Here is a 23,408-nt window from a genome sequence, read left to right on the forward strand (position 1 = left end):
TGCATGGAGGACAGGGGAACAGCATCCTTCAATCAACATCCAAATGAAGATCAATATGAACCTCTGTGGTCATGACAACCTAGCGCTAAATCCTCACTTTAATAAAAAATAGTTTTGGTCCTTGATTCTGATTCAATGTACAATGAGTGCATTGCGTCAGGGGTTTTATCCCCCGTCGCTATGCGTCGGGGGATACATTTTGTAAGTTAAAATGTACTGCGAGGCGGTCATTATGTTAGAGCGTCCCCAGCAGGGTGATGCAAGCAGAGGGGTCGCCAATCATCCAAGCCTCTACTTTACTACTGCTCAAGAATCCAATCATTTGACAAAACATGTAACAATATTAAAGGGACTGGGCGTGTCCACCTAGATCTGTGCTGGATAGATGAGCAACGTTTACTTCAGTCCACTGGGTAGGCTGGGAGACTGATCTATCCAGCACAGATCTAGGTGGACACGCCGACTAGTGATGTCATATGGAGCAGATTTTCGAAACGGCTTGTAAGGCTAATCACACTCACACCTGGTGGCATAATATGCCTCCTTTAAATTAGATTATCAATGTTTTTATCTATCTATTATTGTGTTGCTTGCGAAAAAGCAAATGGGTATGTTTGTTATTTATGTGTCGGACTAATGCATGAAACGCAATAATTTAACTTAAGATCAATTTGTAATTACTCTTGGAGAGTCGAACCTGACAACAGAAAAGCTTTCTAGACATAGTTCCACCTGTGAGTACTTTGTAAACCACACTAAAGATTTCTCAAAAGGAATGAATACTGCACATATCCACAAAATGATACCTGGGTAGCTGGTGAATATTGTTATAACCAGGATATTCGCTTCATTCCCCATTTATTTAATCCAAAAAGTAGGGCACACCTCTGACCAGTAGAAATTCCCATTGCCGTGGCAGAGCACAGAATGCTTGAACATGAATGAGGTGGTCCGAGCCGGTACTCACATGACAGCCTTCACACAGGGAGGGTCTTTCCTCTGAAACCTAAAGCCTGAGATGGTAATGTTGATTTTCAGGGTGCTGACCTTCTTACAGCATTCGTACACCTTTTCGCCCACCGCTTCTGCAGGAAAACACAAAACCACAACAGGTCAAGTCAATGCTATATGTATAGCCCCTAATCACAGTTCCAGGCCCAAAGGGCTTTACAGGCCATATATTATGACACCTCCAAGCCCTTGTCCCCCAAAGAGAAAGGATAACCCCCTTCATTAACAAGGAAGAAACCTTGAGCAGGAAGGCAGAGGAGGGATCCCTCCTTCTAGGATTTGAGTGCAATTGGTGCCTTAAGTGACCCACACAATGGAAGCATTGCAACCAAACATTTGAAGTCAAATTAAATTGTTGATAGAAATGGAAAAACATGCATTGTCCATGCTGACAGACAATACGACCACAAACAAAGATAATTTGATCATCTATCGTCTGCAAAGTGTCAAATACCCAGGTGCTCGGGTGTCTTTGCCCTAGAAGTTGACTTACCTGATTCCTGAACCATCAGGGCCAGGACACCGGCTAAAAGAGCCAGGCAGGCCAGTCTGAAGATGATGGGATGCATGCTTGCTGCCTGGAGATGAGCTTCTTCAGGAGGTCTTTGGTGATGGTGGTGGATGGTGGTTGATGCTGGTGGATGTCTTCTTGGTCAGAGCGCTGCTTTATATGCAAAAAGGAGGAAGCAAAACCTGTTTCACCAGAGCTGTGAGGGCTCGTGGTACTGATTTGATCAATCCCATTCCTAGAACTAAAACACACGCACGCACACACAATGTGTGTTACAAGGAATGAAACCATTCCTTCCATCTGAAAAACATAACTTTCTCAAAATGAGGAAGGACATTGATTCGTCGAAATGTTAACGGAAATTGGCCTGTTAATTCTCCTGAGGCATTTTGAATTAGTTTTTGTATTTCTTAGTTTTGACTGTGAAATGATGTTGTGTAGCTGCCCCTAGGTCTTTGTTTTGCATTCAAACAAGATCTCTGTCTGAGGACCCTGAAATCAAGAAATATTGATTGTGATTCTGATCACAATCATCATCACTGAGACAATTGACCTAGTCAGAGAAAATCTATAACATTGGTTGGTGCAATCAGTGTGAATCAACCGGTCAGTGATTTTAATTGACAGTAGTTTCCTTTCCCCGCTGCACTATGTTACTTCTACTACTATGGCTGCACAATTTGATCTTAGAAAGCATGATCAATTAGAACTGCAAGGTACATCGACCAATGGATTCTGTCTCCCTTTAATAATTTGATCTGTAGAGAAATTGACAAGTTAGAAAAATGAACTTATGTGAGCAAAGCTCGGATTCCATCACTGACACACGCACACACAAACATGCATATTCACACACACCGCACACACACACACACACACACACACACACACACACACACGCACACACGCACACACGCACACACACGCACACACGCACACACACACACACACACACACACACACACACACACGCGCGCGCGCGCACACACACACACACACACACACACACACACACACACACACACCACTCACACGCACACGCACACACACACACACTTATTCGTGCAGCATGCACCCAGACTCCGAGACAGCCTACTAATGAGGGAGTTTTATGATAATGAGGGGGGTTTATTTGTCAAACAGGAACTGATCACATTAGAAGAAGTTATGAGTTGGTTGATTCCTTTTTGTTTGGCGAACAACCTTGCTTTTATATGTGGGGCTATTTATTTTTATCCAAAAATAAAACCTAACAGTTTTTTTCAATTGCTTGAACACTATAGACACATGCTTAGACCGAAGTAACACAACTTGAAGTTTTTGTTTCTATACCTTAAACACATGTAACCATTCCTTAAACAAAAGCGCTGCTTTGCACTTTAGTTGCAATTGTGCAACACACTTGCTCCTTTCTGCAACACACTTGCTCCTGCACACTACACACTATTTCATACATAAGACACTTAATTCAAAAATGACGTCCCATTTTAGCATTGGGAAAACACATCTATTCAAAATCCTAAACATATTGGTTAATTGAAAATACTTACATACACACCTTAAAACACTTTCTTCCAAAACTGAACACCTATCAGCCAGCTACAAAAAGGCCTCAGTTAAGCCATTTTGAGAACTTTGCAAGCATGGATGCAGCAAGAGCAAGAGGCAGAGGTAGAGGACAGAGACATAGAGGAGGACGTGGTGGAAGAGGCCGTGCACGGAACATTATTTCCGATGGCATAAAAGCAACTTTGGTAGACCATGTCATAAACCAAGGTCTGACTATGAGGGAAGCTGGGCAGAGAGTCCATCCTAATCTAAGCCGTTTCACAGTTTCATCCATAATAAGGACATTCCGACTGGATAACAGGTATGTCTTCAACTCTCTACTTTCTACTCTACTCAGACTGTATCTAGAGTATTTGCAGTACTGTACCATATTACATGTAATGTATTGCAGGGTGGCTTATGCTCCTTTTTGAACGGAAGTGGTAGTTTTATGACATACTGTGATTACCTACATTGAGATGTTTCAGTACTTTCTATGGTATGTACAGTAAAGTACAGCATATACAGTACTGTAAAAAAGAAGCAAACTAATACAGTAAAATTTTGTGTTTGCTTTTTTCTATAGAATGACTAGAAGACCTTCTGGGTTCGGACGCCAACGCCTGTTCACCCAACAGCAGGAACTTGCCATTGTGGACCTGGTCCGAGCAAACAATGCAATCCGTCTCAACCAGCTACAGCATCAAATACTTGCAGATAGAGAAGTATTCAATAGCATAGAGCGAGAAAGCATTTCCACAATCAGTCTCATCTTGGTAAAGCACCAAATTACCATGAAGCAATTGTACATGGTCCCATTTGAGAGGAACTGTCAGGGTCAAAGGACTTCGAAGTGAATATGTACAGGTAAGTGTTACAGTCATTTACATTTACAATACAGGATTGGTGTCATCCAGTTACAGGTGAATTTGTGCCATTGTATCAGTACCACATAGACACATTCAAAGAAGTACCAGGTACCTGTTTGATGGGGTGGGGGTTCTGCATGTGTAGTACTGTTGAGTGTTTTGAGTATTGCCATCCAAAATATGCATTACATGTATTTTGTTTTGTTACAGAGCATGTTGGAGATGGATGGAGCTGCACAGCCTCATGAATTTATTTACATTGATGAGGCTGGATTCAACCTCAGCAAAACAAGACGGCGGGGTCGTAACATGATTGGCCAAAGGGCAATTGTGCAAGTCCCGGGGCAGCGCGGGGGAAATATCTCATTGTGTGCTGCCATGAGCCTTCAAGGGCTACTGCACCATCAAGCAAAACTAGGTCCCTTCAATACCGAACATATAATAACATTTCTGGATGCACTTCACGATGCAGCTGTACAGGACAGACCAGAGCAGCCCAGGTTTGTTGTTGTCTGGGATAATGTTAGTTTCCATCGGGCTGCTCTGGTCCGCAACTGGTTCACCAACCATCATCAATTTAAAGTCCTATATTTGCCCCCTTACACACCATTTCTAAACCCCATAGAAGAATTATTTTCGGCTTGGAGATGGTGCGTACATGACCGCCAACCTCATGCTCGCATGCCTCTTCTGCAGGCAATGGAACAGGCCTGCAGAGACATCAACATAGGGTCAATCCATGGATGGATTCGGCACACAAGGCAATATTTTCCCCGATGCTTAGCGGAAGAAAATATTGCTTGTGATGTTGAGATCCTATGGCCAGACCCCAACAGATGGCAGGATCCATAAGCCCACCCACGCACAATTGCCATGTTATTCTGTGTTCACAGTAGGGTTTTGTTTTTTTTGCTCAAACTGTATTTACTGCACTGTAATGTACAGTACTGCAATGTACAGTGTACGATATTAGATTTGCACCCATTTGCATGTTTATGCCAAACACTCTATCAAAAACCTTGTGTCATTCAATTGAACATTTATTAATTCATCAATTAATTCCTGGGAACACTTCCTATCTTTTAACAGTCGAGATAACTCGACTGATGTCTCGTTCTGTACTGGCGGGGCAGCAGGAACAAAGAGGGTAGTATGCAAATGCAGACTGAGACTGACGAAACCTTTACAATTTGGGATAAACAAGGACAAAGGGACATGGGGAACAATGGGACTGAACTGTATATGTGGGCAGAGACAGATCGGCCAATGAGGTGCAGGTAGGAAGGTCACACAGGTGGGGGGAATGAGATGAATTCCGGCTGATATGTGAAGTGAGGGAAATGGTCAAAGGACATCTGGTGGACAGGGGCAGAATGACACCAAACATAAAGACAAAGTCAGACCATTACAGGTAGACAGACAGACAGATAGAATGACAGACAAACGGACGGACAGACAGACGGACAGACAGACAGAAGGATAGATAGAAGGTATAAAGATAGATCGATTTAAAGATAGATAGATAGATAGATAGATAGATAGATAGATAGATAGATAGATAGATAGATAGATAGATAGATAGATAGATAGATAGATAGATAGATAGATAGAAGGTATATAGACAGATAATTGAATGTATTCTATTTTCCGATATGATGAATTTGGTTATACAGTAGCTATAGTCAGAGTAGGCCTACATATTGCTACAAATGTCTTTCTCTCCCCTGGAAAGATTATTTTGACATGGCTGTCAATATCTAATAAATAGGATCGATCTTAATATAATCCTGATTGAAAATACATAATCAATTTAGGGGGTCATTACATTTTTGGAGGTGGCCACAACAATTGAATCAAATTTCTTTAATAAGTACACATGTCTTGAATTAATATCTAGTAACGTAGGAGGGAGGTCGATCTGACTATTGAGGCCAGCACTCAGTTTGAGAAAATACATATTGAGTGAAGCCTCCTCCTAGCCTAAATTATTCATAGGGTGTGAATTGCCAGGGGTGATGGGGGGGACGTTTTATCCCTGTTTAACTTTTGGGTTGCGGGACTAAGGGCAGCGAGAGTGACAGATTCCCAAAAAAATTTTTTGAAGATGTGACTTAATGTAATTTGTCAAAGATCACCGTATGTGTGTGTTGGTCTTTAACAATATTTTTTCTTGAAGTAGTGCGATATTGAGCAGAAAAGTGGGCACATGCCTAAAAGTAGGCCCTACATTATAGAATAGTCTAGCTTTTATAAGAGGCGGGGCGAGAGGACCCAAGCGCTGGACACAGGGAGGCAGACTGGGTAAAAGTAAACTGGGTTTATTGGGACACGGGGTAGATCACAAGCTGGGGCGAAGCAAGCGGTAGTCAGGCAGGCGAGGGTTCGGCAACAGGTAGGCAGAGTGACGGACGGTTAACTAGGGAAGAGGAGAGGGGAGAGGGTCAGCAAGAGAACGGGAACACCGAACTGGGACTAGAGAATGCTGGTTTGACTGATACGAACGGGGTAGTTGTAAACGACGAACTGGCGCCGGCTGGACGGAGATCACCGGCTGAAGTAGTAAGTGGAGATTGCTGATTGAAGACTGTGACTGAAGAATGGGGTACAGTGGCGTCAAGTGGCCATTAGATGGAGGTGTTGGACCGCGTACCAGGACGCGGCTTGACAGTTTTATTGCTATGTTCATTTGCATTGTCCCTATCAAATCAACGCATACATTGATCCAATGGTTTTGATATATATTGTTTAAAATAACATTTAATGATATATGGTAATAATGACTTTTATAAACAAAAAGATGCAGCGGTTCTCCTTCACAAGCCGCTGCACTGCGGCAAAGAGACACATTCTCACAGTACAACAGGCATTTCCCATGCAGGCTTAGCTACCGCTGACAACTGAACTGTCACTCTTCTGCAACAATGAGCAGTTCCAGAACTGAGCGGAGATGCTCTGGCTCTGTACCATCTCTTCATGGGGAACACTCTTCAGCAGACCTTCTCAGATAACTACTGAGGTTCTGCTGAAGAGCATCAGAACCAACACATTCTGTCAGAACAGCTGAACGAGACGAGGAAGCTCCGGTAGAAAAGAAATGTGCACAGTTCCGTGACCTACACTACAATAATCCACTTCAGCTTCAAGGTAAATTAAGGAAAAGCTACAGGCTACGCTGCACTTAACAAGTAGGCTACGCGTTCATTAAACAATCAATATTCAATTTATAGGCCTATTGCAAGCACGGTAAGATGGAAGAGTTAGGAGTTAATGCCATTGTCTGAATACTTCAAATATCGCCCATCACACAGAGGTTACAAAGCTTTTGGACTTTCATTAAAATACTTTTTTTTGGTGGTTTGTAGATGTCAGATGATATCAAAAGCATGGATAATGTGATTGTATTATTTCATATCAATGCTACTAAGTTTTTCGTTTACTTCAAGATGTTAATAAGGATGGAAGAGGTGGTAAGAGGGTACGAATTTCAAACAATGAACATTTTATTGTATTTCAAAGAATTAAGTAACGTTAACTTGGGCAATGAGAGGACCTCCAGCTAAAGAATCTTTAGACCAGTTGAAGGCTTGCTCTGCCAGGACCTGGCCCAACGTGGGAGGAAGAGGACTCTCAGAAAGTTGTGGTTTAGCAGGGGAAGTGGAGTCTGTCTCTTCTCCTTCCTGGTCAGGTTCTTCTTTTTAAGCAGTGATCTTGAAGGCCAATACCAGAGAGGACAAATGTAGAACGAAGACCAGCACATGGCATGACGCACGCTCAAAGCATTACTGTACATGCCTTGTGCACAGTTAATGATGATTTTTCCACCGGAGTGCACTACCAAGCCGTTATTCACTAGTTAGGCTTAGCTCTAATTGATTTTTATGCTTTTATTAAAAAGTTGATGAATACATTATTTGTATCTCAATATGATTGCGATATACAATATTCTGAACCATCATATAAGATAATATTTTAATAAATACATTTTAACTTCAAATATGTTACAGTAAAATCAGTGGCTTGACGGTCATGATAAGAAGTGAGATCACAGAGTGGTTTGCGAAGCATTTGTGGAGTTTTTGTTTGCTGCCCTGTAGAAACACAATCATAACAACGTTTAAACACCAAAGAATTAACCAATGAACCACTTTCATGTCCACAAAAGTGCTGAATTATTTTTAGTTTGTGTGGGTGTGCGTGTGTGTGTGCGTGTGCGTCTGCGTGTGTGTGTGTGTGTGTGTTGTGGAAACTGATCAGAGGAGACAACTCACCGCAGCTCCTTGACCTTGTCCGTCACCCAGGACAGCCTCCAGTAGACGCATTGTTCTCCTTCTGTGGTCTTAAAGCTGCATGGAGGACAGGGGAACAGCATCCTTCAATCAACATCTAAATGAAGATCAATATGAACCTCAGTGGTCATGACAACCTAGCGCTAAATCCTCACTTTAATACAAAATAGTTTTGGTCCTTGATTCTAATTCAATGTACAATGAGTGCATTGCGTCAGGGGTTTTATCCCCCGTCGCTATGCGTCGGGGGATACATTTTGTAAGTTAAAATGTACTGCGAGGCGGTCATTATGTTAGAGCGTCCCCAGCAGGGTGATGCAAGCAGAGGGGTCGCCAATCATCCAAGCCTCTACTTACTCAAGAATCCAATCATTTGACAAAACATCTAACAATATTAAAGGGACATATTATACCACCAGATGTGAGTGTGATTAACCTTACAAGCCATTTCAAAAATCTGCCCCATATGAGATCACTAGTGGGCGTGTCCACCTAGATCTGTGCTGATAGATCAGTCTCCCAGCCTACCCAGTGGACTGAAGTAAACGTTGCTCATCTATCCAGCACAGATCTAGGTGGACACCACTAGTGATGTCATATGGGGCAGTTTTTCAAAACGGCTTGTAAGGCTAATCAAACTCACACCTGGTGGTATAATATTAAGGGTGTCAACAATAATCGATTCGGCGATGCATCGCAATGCGGGGCATGCACGATTCAGCATCGATACGACAACGTGCCATAATTGATTCGCTGTTTATATTCGGGCCTCGAGTGGACAATAGAGTTGTGAAGTACATGCTAAGCGGCGGCGCTAGCTAGCAACAACAACATTACTAGCCTGATTTCCAGCGGGGACGTAAGCGCTGCAGAAAGGCTGTGCCGCGGTCACCGCTGCTGATCGCTGCCACTCTAATCAAAGAAACCATTTCCACCAGCTCAGCAGCGTCCCAGAAGCGGCGCGCCGCACCACAGCGCTACCTTTCGGTAGCACTTCTAGTTTTGAAGCGAGCCGTTGCTGAACCGCGTCAATTTAAACAGAGCAGATCGAGCCGGGCAGGAAGTGAAAAAGTCAAAGCCATAGAGCATCCGGTCAATTTTCAAAATAAAACACAATACTCAGCTCATGTAACCTATCACAACTTCACATCAACATAACGTCATGACCGGTGGTACCAGGTCAGCAGTCAATCAATCAAAGGGTCTCAGAGGGTCGGCATCATGGACGACGAGAGACTGATTGTCGAAGTGGAGCAACATAAAATAATTTATGAAATATATCATCCTTTGTCAGAAAAGGATGATATATTTCAGAAAGGTCAGAAAGGACAAAGCCTGGCATTAAATTGCAGTAGGTTTGGGAGTGGAAGGTGAAAAGATTTGCCTTATTGTGTGCAGTAGAATTTTGATGCATCGCAATGCATGGTAGAATCGAATTGAATCGAATCATTACCTGGTGAATCGTAATCGAATCATGAGGGCAGTGCCAATGCACACCCCTACATAATATGCCTCCTTTAAATTAGATTATCAATGTTTTTATCTATCTATTATTGTGTTGATTGCGAAAAAGCAAAGTGGTATGTTTGTTTATTTATGTGTCGGACTAATGCATGAAACGCAATAATTTAACGTAAGATCAATTTGTAATTACTCTGGGAGAGAAGAACCTGGCAACAGAAAAGCTTTCTAGACATAGTTCCACCTGTGAGTACTTTGTAGACCACACTTAAGATTTCTCAAAAGGAATGAATACTGCACATATCCACAAAAAGATACCTGGGTAGCTGGTGAATATTGTTATAACCAGGATATTTGCTTCATTCCCCATTTATTGGATCCAAAAAGTAGGGCACGCCTCTGAGCAGTAGAAATTCCCATTGCCGTGGCAGAGCACAGAATGCTTGAACATGAATGAGGTGGTCCGAGCCGGTACTCACATGACAGCTTTCACACAGGGAGGGTCTTTCTTCTGCAACCTAAAGCCTGAGATGGTAATGTTGATTTTCAGGGTGCTGACCTTCTTACAGCATTCAGACACCTTATCGCCCACCGCTTCTACAGGAAAACACAAAACCACAACAGGTCAAGTCAATGCTATATGTATAGCCCCTAATCACAGTTCCAGGCCCAAAGGGCTTTACAGGCCATATATTATGACACCTCCTAACACTTGTCCCCCAAAGAGAAAGGATAACCCCCTTCATTAACAAGGAAGAAACCTTGAGCAGAAAGGCAGAGGAAGGATCCCTCCTTCTAGGATTTGAGTGCAATTGGTGCCTTAAGTGACCCACACAATGGAAGCATTGCAGCCAAACATTTGAAGTCAAATTAAAGTGTTGATAGAAATGGAAAAATATGCATTGTCCATGTTGACAGACAATACGACCACAAGCAAGCATAAATTATGATTGTCTATCGTCTGCAAAGTGTCAAATACCCGGTGCTCGGGTGTCTTTGCCCTAGAAGTTGACTTACCAGATTCCTGAACCATCAGGGCCAGGACACCGGCTAAAAGAGCCAGGCAGGCCAGTCTGAAGACGATGGGATGCATGCTTGCTGCCTGGAGATGAGCTTCTTCAGGAGGTCTTTGGTGATGGTGGTGGATGGTGGTTGATGCTGGTGGATCTCTTTTGGTCAGAGCTCTGCTTTATATGCAAAAAGGAGGAAGCAAAACCTGTTTCACCAGAGCTGTGAGGGCTCGGGGTACTGACTTGATCAATCTCATTCCTAGAGCTAAAGCACACGCACGCACACACACACACACAATGTGTGTTAGAAGGAATGAAACCATTCCTTCTAACTGAAAAACAGAACTTTCTCAAAATGAGGAAGGACATTGATTCGTCGAAATGTTAACGGAAATTGGCCTGTTAATTCTCCTGAGGCATTTTGAATTAGTTTTTGTATTTCTTAGTTTTGACTGTGAAATGATGTTGTGTAGCTGCCCCTAGGTCTTTGTTTTGCATTCAAACAAGATCTCTGTCTGAGGACCCTGAAATCAAGAAATATTGATTGTGATTCTGATCACAATCATCATCACTGAGACAATTGACCTAGTCAGAGAAAATCTATAACATTGGTTGGTGCAATCAGTGTGAATCAACCGGTCAGTGATTTTAATTGGCAGTAGTTTCCTTTCCCCGCTGCACTATGTTACTTCTACTACTATGGCTGCACAATTTGATCTTAGAAAGCATGATCAATTATAACTGCAAGGTACATCGACCAATGGATTCTGTCTCCCTTTAATAATTTGATCTGTAGAGAAATTGACAAGTTAGAAAAATGAACTTATGTGAGCGAAGCTCGGATTCCATCACTGACACACGCACACACAAACATGCATGCTCACACACACCACACACACACAGACACACACACACCACACACACGCACACACACACACACACACACACACACACTTATTCATGCAGCATGCACGCAGACTCCGAGACAGCCTACTAATGAGGGAGTTTTATGATAATGAGGGGGGTTTATTTGTCAAACAGGAACTGATCCCATTAGAGGAAGTTATGAGTTGGTTGTTTCCTTTTTGTTTGGCGAACAACCTTGCTTTTATATGTGGGGCTATTTATTTTTATCCAAAAATAAAACCTAACAGAACACTATAGACACATGCTTAGACCAAAGTAACACAACTTGAAGTTTTTGTTTCTATACCTTAAACACATGTAACCATTCCTTAAACAAAAGCGCTGCTTTGCACTTTAGTTGCAATTGTGCAACACACTTGCTCCTTTCTGCAACACACTTGCTCCTGCACACTACACACTATTTCATACATAAGACACTTAATTCAAAAATGACGTCTCATTGTACCATTGGGAAAACACATCTATTCAAAATCCTAAACACATTGGTTAATTGAGAATTCTTACATACACACCTTAAAACACTTTCTTCCAAAACTGAACACAGTTTTGGAAGAACTCAGCCAGCTACAAAAAGGCCTCAGTTAAGCCATTTTGAGAACTTTGCAGGCATGGATGCAGCAAGAGCAAGAGGCAGAGGTAGAGAAAGAAGAGGAGGACAGAGACATAGAGGACGACCCGGTGGAAGAGGCCGTGTACGGAACGCTATTTCCGATGACATAAGAGCAACTTTGGTGGACCATGTCATAAACCATGGTCTGACTATGATGGAAGCTGGGCAGAGAGTCCACCCTGATCTAAGCCGTTTCACAGTTTCATCCATGATACAGTTTTTTTCAATTGCTTGAACACATTTTGCAAAACTTGGCTCATCGTGTCAAAACTCAACACACAGGTAAGTAAGACACAACACTGAGAAATATACCATTCACATCTATGTCAAATTCTTCTATCGAAACCTTACATTCCATTGTCGAAATATCCCTCTGATGACAAAATGATACACACTTGTATCATATGAATTCAAGATTCAAAGATTCAAGATTCAAAAAGCTTTATTGTCTAGTAAGTTGCCATACTAGAAAATAGTCTTTTGACTGAAGGCTTGGAGGTGTGTGTGTGTGTGTGTGTGTGTGTGTGTGTGTGTGTGTGTGTGTGTGTGTGTGTGTGTGTGTGTGTGTGTGTGTGTGTGTGTGTGTGTGTGTGTGTGTGTGTGTGTGTTATTTGTGTGAGTTCTTTGAGGAATGAGTGTTCTGTGTGTGTATAGCTATGGGGATGAATGATTTTTTGTAGATAGCTTTCCTGGCCAAAGGCATTCTGAATCTTCTGCCAGAAGGAAGTAGATCAAAACAAGGATGGAGTGGGTGGGAGGGATCTAAGAGGATGGAGTTGGTCTTCCTTCCCACTGCCTGGATATACAGATCCTCCAGCGCTTTCTGGTGTATTCCTATTAGCTTGCTTGCTTGCTTAGTTAATCTATTAAGTCTGCTTTCGCTTGCGTTTGTGAGGAAGCCGTGCCAGGATGTAATGTTGCAAGTGATGATGGATTCCACCAGAGATTGGTAGGCAGTTGACAAAATGTCTTTACTGACATTGAAGGTGTCTAGTTTCCTCAGGAGATACATACGTTGTTGTCCCTTCTTGTAAACCCCATCTGCATGCTGGCTAAAGGACAGACGTTGGTCGATCTCTGTGCCAAGGTATTTGAACTTCACCACCTGTTCAACTACTTGTCCTTCCAGGGTCAAAGGTGAGGAAAGCGGATGTGGGGTGTTAGATGCCCTCCTCCTATGGCAACACAGTTCTTTGGTTTTGCTGATGTTCAACTGCACTGAGCTTTCTTTGAACCACAGGGCCATTTCAGTGATATATTGGGTGTACTTGGACAGGGTGCTTTGATCTGTCAGTTTGGCCACCAAGGCCAGATCATCTGCATATTTAAATAGCTTGAATCCACTGATGTTGCATGTGATCTCATTGGTGTATATTGAGAACAAGATGGGAGACAAGACACAACCCTGTGGGACTCCAGTGTTAAGGATGATGTTGGACGATGTTACACCCTGGACCTTTACATGCTGGGGTCTGTCCTTTAAAAACTCCTTGATCCAAAGTGTCAGTGCTGGGTTGACCCGAAGCTGCTGAAGGCGATGCAGGAGTGTGTTGATGTTAACTGTATTCAATGCTGACGAGAAGTCCATAAATAAGATCCTGACCAAGGAGTTCTGGGAGTCCAGGTGCTTTGTGATGGTATCCAGTAGATGTAATGTAGCGTCCTCCACACCTCGTTTTGGCTTGTAGGCAAACTGCAGTGGATCCAGATTCTCACCGATGGTGGTGGTGAGCTCTCCTGCAACAACTCTCTCCATGCATTTGCACAGGATAGAGGTGAGTGCCACTGGTCTGAAGTCGTTCAGAGCTTTAGCCCGGGGCTTTTTGGGAACAGGGATGATGGTGGTCTCCTTCCACGCACTGGGAACAAAACTGGCATCTAGGAAGAGCTGAAACATTTCCGTCATTACACCGCCCAGCTGACTTGCACACTCCTTCAGCATTCTGCCCACTTATACACTTTCAGATCAGCAACAACACACTAGTCTACTTTATATAAAACACTGAAGTCTTCCATATTCACTGTTTTTATTCAGTTCCACAGAAGGCACGTTTTCACAAAAAACCTAATACTCAATACTGTACATTGCTGTTCAGTACTTTACAGTTCATTGAATTCAGTTTACAGTAAGCTAAAATATAACCAAAAATAACCAAAAATACACAACTGTACTGTACATACAGTAAACACAGTAAACACGGCAATTGTGTGTGGGTGGGCCTATGGATCCTCACCTTGTGTGCCGAATCCATCCATGGATTGACCTTACCTCATTGTCTCCGCAGGCCTGTTCCATTGCCAGCAGAAGAGGCATGCAGGCTTGTGGCTGGCATTACATCCTCAAGCTGAAAAAAAACCTTCTATAGGGTGTAGAAATGGCGAGTATCCGACTTCAAATTGTTTATGGTTGGTGTACCAGTTCCAGACCAAAACAGCCCAATGGAAATGAACATTATCCCAGACAACAACAAACCTGGGCTGCTCTGCTGATCTGTCCTGTTCAGCTGCATCATGAAGTGCATCTAGAAGTGTGATGATATGTTGGGTATTGCAGTGACCTATTTTTGCGTGATGATGCAGTTACCCACGAAGGCTTGTGGCGGCACACAATGATATATTTCCCCCGCGCTGCCCCGGGACATGCACAATTGCACTTTGGCCTTTTTGTAGCTGGCTGATTGGTGTTCAGTTTTGTAAGCAAGTGTTTTGAGGTGTGTATTCAAGTATTTTCAATTACCCAGTGTGTTTAGTATTTTGAATAGATGTGTTTTCCCACTGATATACTGAGATGTTATTTTTGAACTAAGTGTCTTATGTTTGAAATAGTGTGTAGTGGGCAGGAGCAAGTGTGTTGCAGAATAGCAACTAAAGTGCAAAGCAGCGTTTTTGTTTAAGGAATGGTTACATGTGTTTAAGGTATAGCAACAAAAACTTCAAGTTGTGTTACTTTGGTCTAAGCATGTGTCTATAGTGTTCAAGCAATTGAAAAATTAGGACATTAATTATTATGTCCTAATTAGGACATTAACAACCAAAATATCAAATACTAAATACTGTACATTGCAGTAGGGTACATTACAGTGCAGTAAATACAGTTTGAGCAAAAATAAAACAAAAATAAACCCTACTGTACTGTAAACACAGGCAATGTTTTCTCCCGCTAAGCATTGGGGAAAATATTGCCTTGTGTGCCGAATCCATCCATGGATTGACCCTAAGTCGATGTCTCCTCAGGCCTGTTCCATTGCCTGCAGAAGAGGCATGCAAGCATGTGGTTGGCAGTCATATACGCGCCATCTCCAAGCCGAAAAAAAATCTTCTATGGGGTTTAGAAATGGTGTGTAAGGGGGCAAGTATAGGACTTCAAATTGATGATGGTTGGTGAACCAGTTGCGGACCAGAGCAGCCCGATGGAAACTAACCTTATCCCAGACAACAACAAACCTGGGCTGCTCTGGTCTGTCCTGTACAGCTGCATCGTGAAGTGCATCCAGAAATGTTATTATATGTTCGGTATTGAAGGGACCTTGCTTTGCTTGATGGTGCAGTAGCCCTTGAAGGCTCATGGCAGCAAACAATGAGATATTTCCCCTGCGCTGCCCTGGGACTTGCACAATTGCCCTTTGGCCAATTATGTCACAACCCCATCTTCTTGTTTTGCTGAGGTTGAATCCAGCCTCATCAATGTAAATAAATTCATGAGGCTGTGCAGCTCCATCCATCTCCAAGATGCTCTGTAGCAAAACAAAATACATGTAATGCATATTTTGGATGGCATTACTCAAAACACTCAACTACAGTACTACATACAGAACCCCCACCCCATCAAACAGGTACCTGGTACTTCTCTGAATAAATCTATGTGGTACTGATACAATAGCACATATTCAGCTGTATACTGGATGACACCAAAACTGTATTGTAAATGTAAAGGACTGCAACACTTACCTGTACATATTCACGTCAAAGTCTTTTGACTCTGACACTGTTTCTCTCAAATGGGACCCTGTACAATTGCTTCATGGTAATTTGGTGCTTTACCAAGATGCGTCTGATAGTGGAAATGCTCACTCGCTCTATGTTATTGAATACTTCTCTATCTGCAAGTATTTGTTGCTGTAGCTGGTTGAGACGGATTGCATTGTTTGCTCGGACCAGGTCCACAATGGCAAGTTCCTGTTGTTGGGTGAACAGGCGTTGGCGTCCGCCCCCAGAAGGTCTTCTAGTCATTCTATAGAAAAAAGCAACCACGAAATGTTACTGTATTGGTTTGCTTCTTTTTTTTATAGTACTGTATATAATGTACTTGACTGTATATACCATAGAAAGTGCTGGAACATCTCAATGTAGGTAATCACAAAACTACCACTTTCGTTCAAAAAGGAGCATTAGCCACCCTGCAATACAGTACATGTGATATGGTACAGTACTGCAAATACTCTAGATACAGTCTGAGTAGAGTAGAAAGTAGAGAGTTGAAGACATACCTGTTTTCGAGTCGGAATGTCCTTATTATGGATGAAACTGTTGGTGTTCAGTTTTGGAAGAAAGTGTTTTCAGATGTGTAATTAAGTATTCTCAGTTCACCAATGTGTTTAGGATTTTGAATATATGTGTTTTCCCAATGGTACAATGAGACGTCAATTTTGAATTAAGTGTCATATGTATGAAATAGTGTGTAGTGTGCAGGAGCAAGTGTGTTGCAGAAAGGAGAAATTGTGTTGCACAATTGCAACTAAAAAACTGCATTCTCAACTGCTGATAGGCTTCCCTCCAACCCAGATGAATTGATTTCCCTCTTTCATTCCTCTTGCTCAGACATCTTAAACTCTGTAGCCCCCCTTAAATACAGGCGGCCCAAACTGACATCCCAACAGTGGTTGGATGAACCCGCCCGCTCTTTTAGACAGGCCTGTCAACAAGCTGAACGAAGGTGGAAGAAAGACCATCTTACTGTTTCTTTTGACATTTTTAAAAATGCATTAGTGACTTATCAGGCAGCAGCCAAAAAAGCCAGAGCCAAACATTTCTCTGATATTATAAATAAACATTCCCATAGACCCCAATTTCTGTTTGGTACCATAAACTCCATTATCAACCCCCATGTATCCCCAGATGCTGACGCATCCACTGACATCGGTGAAAAATTCTTACAATTTTTCACTGAGAAAATTGAAAACATCAGATCCCAGTTTAACCCTTCCCCATCTGACATTACGCCTGGCTGTTCAGGTGCTACAGTCATTTTTAACACATTCAAACAAGTTTCTTTAGAGGATCTTAGGGAGATAGTCTCACATATGAAACCCACATCTTCCCCTCATGATGTTGTCCCATCCCATATCATTAAGGACACTTTTGATACAGTTGGCCCAAGTATTCAAAACATCATTAACTCCTGCCTAGCTTCTGGCACAGTCCCTTCATGTTTTAAGCATGCGGTCGTCCAGCCTCTGCTTAAAAAACACAACCTGGATGCTAAGTGTCTAAAAAATTATCGCCCCATTTCTAAGCTTCCTTTCATTTCTAAAGTGATGGAAAAAGTTGTTCTGTCACAAATGCAACCTTTTTTAGATTTAAATGAAATATTAGAACCCCTTCAGTCAGGCTTTAAAACTCTCCATAGCACTGAAACAGCTTTGTTAAAGGTGACAAATGATCTGTTACTCACATTAGATTCTGGTGAAAATGCTATCCTGGTTTTATTAGACCTTAGTGCTGCCTTTGATACTGTGGATCATAACACTCTTCTTACCCGCCTTGAACAGTGGGTTGGCATTAAAGGCACAGCCCTCGAATGGTTCAGCTCCTATCTGCAACATAGGACTTTCTCAGTATCCATCAGTCAGTTCTTTTCATCCACTGCTCCTGTCTCCTATGGGGTCCCACAAGGGTCCATCCTTGGACCAGTCCTCTTCGGCCTGTACATGCTCCCGCTAGGGAACATTATCAGGAAACATAACATCTCATTCCACCTCTACGCAGACGACTCTCAGCTGTATCTTCCACTGAAGTCTAAGGACTCTTTACAACCTCTCCTGGACTGTCTGGAGGATATTAAAGGCTGGATGGCAACTAACTTCCTTCAGTTAAACAGCAATAAGACAGAAGTCATGATCTTTGGCCCTCCCAAATCAAAACACACTCTTGTCAGCAACCTAGATCACCTTGAACCTTTTGTCAAGTCCCATGCTAGAAACCTTGGTGTCATCCTTGATTCAGAGCTTTGTCTTGACAAGCAAATTTGTGCTGCTATCAAAAACTGTTTTTACCAGTTACGCGTAATTGCCAAAATCAAACCTTTCCTGTCTCCTAAAGACCTTGAAAAAATCATCCATGCCTTCATTACATCACGGCTGGACTATTGTAATTCCTTATACATAGGCCTACCCCAGTCCCTACTAAACCGCCTTCAGATGGCCCAAAATGCAGCTGCAAGACTGCTGACAGGCACTAAAAAACATGACCACATCACACCAGTTCTTGCCTCCTTGCATTGGCTTCCTGTTAATTTTAGAATTCAGTTCAAGGTTTTACTGATTGTTTTTAAAGCTCTTAATGGACAGGCCCCTAGTTACATTTCTGACCCTATCCATCCCCACCAAGCCCCCAGGTCTCTCAGATCATCTGGAAATGCTCTCCTCCATGTGCCTCGGTCTAGGCTCAAGCGAAAAGGTGACAGAGCCTTTGCAGTTGCAGCGCCACGGCTGTGGAACCAACTGCCCCTGGACATTAAAAATGCTCCGTCCATCTTTGTTTTTAAGTCTAGGCTCAAAACTCACCTTTTCACTCTATCCTTCCCAGCTTCCTAACCCTCCGGCTGTTGCCCCATCTGTAACTCATTTGTTGTCATTGCCGTCTCTGTTCCTGTTGTCATTGTTTCTGTTGATCTATCTGCCTACTGTTGCTCGTCTCATATTGTAATTATTTGTTTACTTATTTTTATTTTACTTTATTTTATTTATATCACTATTTTTTTATGTACAGCACTTTGGTCAGTGAAAGCTGTGTGAAATGTGCTTTATAAATACATTTTACTTACTTACTTACTAAAGTGCAAAGCAGTGCTTTTGTTTAAGGAATGGTTACATGTGTTTAAGGTATAGAAACAAAAACTTCAAGTTGTGTTGCTTTGGTCTAAGCATCTGTCTATAGTGTTCAAGCAATTGAAAAAAACTGTAAGTACATTTGTCATAAGACCAAAGTTGCTTTTATGTCATCGGAAATAATGTTCCGTGCACGGCCTCTTCCATGTCCACCTCTATGTCTCTGTCCTCCTCTTCCTTCTCTACCTCTGCCTCTTGCTCTACCTGCATCCATGCTGGCAAAGTTCTCAAAATGGCTTAACTGAGGCCTGGCTGACTGGTGTTCAGTTTTGGAAGAAAGTGTTTTCAGGTGTGTAAGTAAGTATTCTCAATTAACCAATGTGTTTAGGATTTTGAATAGATGTGTTTTCCCAATGGTACAATGAGACGTCCTTTATGAATTAAGTGTCTTATGTATGAAATAGTGTGTAGTGTGCAGGAGCAAGTGTGTTACAGAAAGGAGCAAATGTGTTGTACAATTGCAACTAAAGTGCAAAGCAGCGCTTTTGTTTAAGGAATGGTAACATGTGTTTAAGATATAGAAATAAAAACTTCAAGTTGTGTTGCTTTGGTCTAAGCATGTGTCTATAGCAGGGGTACTCAAGTAGAAATGATGAGGGGCCACAAATTTTTTTTTCAGTGACTCAAGGGGCCGGTTGGTATACGTGTGACTGAGGCCGATATATGCTCTGTTTTAGACGTAACGCGTAAGCACGTAAGATACATAACCCCCCTTGCGCGGTAAAATATCCCCCCTTACGTGCTTAAGTGCGTCGGCCAAAATTCCTGACAATGCGACTAAAACACTACGGCCCTACGCAGCTCGCAAAGACTGTGATTGGCCAGCTAACCACATCCTTTCAGGAGTCTCACATTTCCGATTTTACAGCATAATAGCGCCATTTTTAAAAGGCCGTGACAGAAGCGAATGAAGAATTTTGAAGAAGGAGAAGAAGAAAACACAAGAACGAATTATGATAATTATAAATATAAACAAGCCAGCGATTTCCACTTCCACGCCCACAGATTCGTTCGTTGCTCCCCCTACTGTTCTGGCGGAGAATCCCCTTGCAACACGCGCAATCCTTAAGGAACCTTAAAGGAACCGTAAATCAAAACTTGTCTAAAACAAGTCCCTTGTGTAAATTACGTGCTTACGTCTCTGCGTCTAAAACCACCCTAAATCGGCCTTGACTGCTGATGAGATGGACTGTCTGCCTCGAGTTTGGGAGGGCTGGAGCGGTCTGTGGGCTGGAGTGCAATCTGTTTATCGTTGCAACCCCCAGCCTCGTATTGAGATCGCGGCGCGCGGTTTCAAAATAAGAGCGCCCAGCACGATTTTTTTTTTTTTTTTTTTTTATAATTAAAAAAACTTTTCAAAACAGCTTGAGGGCCATTAATAGACACCCCGCGGGCCACAAAAGGCCCGCGGGCCGCTACTTGAGTATGACTGGTCTATAGTGTTCAAGCAATCGAAAAAAACTGTATTATCTAGTAACGTCGGAGGGGGCCGATCTGACTATTGAGGCCAGCACTCAGTTTGGGAAAATACATATTGAGTAAAGCCTCCTCCTAGCCTAACTTATTAATAGGGTGTGAATTGCCAGGGGTGATGGGGGGCACGTTTTATCCCTAAGGCCAGCGAGAGTGACAGATTCCAAAAAACAAAAATTGAAGTTGTGACTTAATGTAATTTGTCAAAGATCACCGTATGTGTGTATTGGTCTTTAACAATATTTTTTCTTAAAGTAGTGCGATATTGAGCAGAAAAGTGGGCACATGCCTAAAAGTAGGCCCTACATTACAGAATAGTCTAGCTTTTATTAAGGGGCGGGGCGAGGGGACCCAAGCGCTGGACACAGGGAGGCAGACGGGGTATTGTCCCTATCAAATCAACGCATACATTGATCCAATGGTTTTGATATATATTATTTAAAATAATATTTAATGACATATGGTAATAATGACTTTTATAAAAAAAAAGAAGCAGCGGTTCTCCTTCACAAGCCGCTGCACTGCGGCAGAGAGACACATTCTCACAGTACAACAGGCATTTCCCATGCAGGCTTACCCGCCGCTGACAACTGAATTGTCACTCTTCTGCAACAATGAGCAGTTCCAGAACTGAGCGGTGGTGCTCTGGCTCTGTACCATCTCTTCATGGGGAACACTCTTCAGCACACCTTCTCAGATACCTACTGAGGTTCTGCTGAAGAGCATCAGATCAGCTGAACGAGACGAGGAAGCTCCGGTAGAAAAGGAATGTGCACAGTTCCTTGACCTACACTACAATAATCCACTTCAGCTTCAAGGAAAATTAAGGAAAAGCTACAGGCTACGCTGCACTTAACAAGTACGCGTTCATTAAATAATCAATATTCAATTTATAGGCCTATTGCAAGCACGGTAAGATGGAAGCGTTAGGAGTTAATGCCATTGTCTGAATACTTAACATATCGCCCATCACACAGAGGTTACAAAGCTTTTGGACTTTCATTAAAATACTTTTTTTTGGTGGTTTGTAGATGTCATATGATATCAAAAGCATGGATAATGTGATTGTATTATTTCATATCAATGCTACTAAGTTTTTCGTTTACTTCAAGATGTTGATAAGGATGGAAGCGGTGGTAAGAGGGTACGGATTTCAAACAATGGCAATTTTATTGTATTTCAAAGAATTAAGTAACGTCAACTTGGGCAATGAGAGGACCTCCAACTAAAGAATCTTTAGGCCAGTTGATGGCTTGCTCTGCCAGGACCTGGCCCCACATGGGAGGAAGAGGACTCTCAGAAAGTTGTGGTTTGGCAGGGGAAGTGGAGTCTGTCTCTTCTCCTTCCTGGTCAGGTTCTTCTTCTTAAGCAGTGATCTTGAAGGCCAATACCGGAGAGGACAAATGTAGAGCGAAGACCAGCACATGGCATGACGCACGCTCAAAGCATTCCTGTACATGCCTTGTGCACCAAGCCGTTATTGACTATAGGCTTAGCTCTAATTGATTTTTATGCTTTTATTAAAAAGTTGATGAATACATTATTTGTGTCTCAATATGTTTGCTATATACAATATTCTGGACCATCATATAAGATAATATTTTAATAAATACATTTTAACTTTGAATATGTTAATGTGAAATCAGTGGCTTGACAGTCATGATAAGCAGTGAGATCACAGAGTGGTTGGCGCAGCATTTGTGGAGTTTTTGTTTGCTGCCCTGTAGAAACACAATCATAACAACGTTTAAACACCAAAGAATTAACCAATGAACCGCTTTCATGTCCACAAAAGTGCTGAATTATTTTTAGTTTGTGTGTGTGTGCGCGCACGTGTGTGTGTGTGTGTGCATGTGCGTGTGCGTGTGTGTGTGTGTGTTGTGGAAACTGATCAGAGGAGACAACTCACCGCAGCTCCTTGACCTTGTCCATCACCCAGTCCAGCTTCCAGTGGATGCATTGTTCTCCTTCTGTGGTCTTAAAGCTGCATGGAGGACAGGGGAACAGCATCCTTCAATCAACATCCAAATGAAGATCAATATGAACCTCTGTGGTCATGACAACCTAGCGCTAAATCCTCACTTTTGAACAAAATAGTTTTGGTCCTTGATTCTGATTCAATGTACAATGAGTACATTGCGTCGGGGGTTTTATCCCCCGACGCAATGTGTTGGGGCCGGGGGATACATTTTGTAAGTGAAAATGTACTGCGAGGCGGTCATTATGGCAGAGCGTCCCCAGCTGGGTGATGCAAGCAGAGGGGTCGCCAATCATCCAAGCCTCTACTTTACTACTGCTCAAGAATCCAATCATTTGACAAAACATGTAACAATATTAAAGGGACTGGGCGTGTCCAGCTAGATCTGTGCTGGATAGATGAGCAACGTTTACTTCAGTCCACTGGGTAGGCTGGGAGACTGATCTATCCAGCACAGATCTAGGTGGACACGCCCACTAGTGATGTCATATGGAGCAGATTTTCGAAACGGCTTGTAAGGCTAATCACACTCACACCTGGTGGTATAATGTGCCTCCTTTAAATTAGATTATCTATGTTTTTATCTATCTATTATTTTGTTGCTTGTGAAAAAGCAAA

At 42.4% G+C, this 23,408-nt stretch overlaps 1 protein-coding gene across 1 annotated transcript; it reads right to left on the reverse strand.

Annotated features, from left to right (window-relative positions):
- Nucleotides 1-7,407: 7,407 nt before the first annotated feature.
- Nucleotides 7,408-10,935, reverse strand: LOC115548876 (uncharacterized). The gene is made up of 4 exons (XM_030363771.1): nt 10,704-10,935; nt 10,166-10,283; nt 8,208-8,282; nt 7,408-8,027 (listed from the first exon to the last, which is right to left on the reverse strand). Exons 1-4 carry the CDS (start codon nt 10,777-10,779, stop codon nt 7,982-7,984), a joined length of 315 nt encoding a protein of 104 aa, XP_030219631.1. The 5' UTR covers nt 10,780-10,935; the 3' UTR covers nt 7,408-7,981.
- Nucleotides 10,936-23,408: the final 12,473 nt, after the last annotated feature.

Source organism: Gadus morhua, chromosome 8, assembly GCF_902167405.1.
Source record: "Gadus morhua chromosome 8, gadMor3.0, whole genome shotgun sequence".
NCBI classification, from domain to species: domain Eukaryota; kingdom Metazoa; phylum Chordata; class Actinopteri; order Gadiformes; family Gadidae; genus Gadus; species Gadus morhua.

Coding starts and splice junctions, on each gene's coding strand:
- LOC115548876 (XM_030363771.1), bottom strand. CDS start 10,779: ATGCATCCCATCGTCTTCAGACTGGCCTGCCTGGCTCTTTTAGCCGGT. Junction 8,283..10,165: donor CCCTGTGTGAAAGCTGTCAT/GTGAGTACCGGC, acceptor TCCTCCATGCAG/CTTTAAGACCACAGAAGGAG. Junction 8,028..8,207: donor GACAAGGTCAAGGAGCTGCG/GTGAGTTGTCTC, acceptor GTGTTTCTACAG/GGCAGCAAACAAAAACTCCA.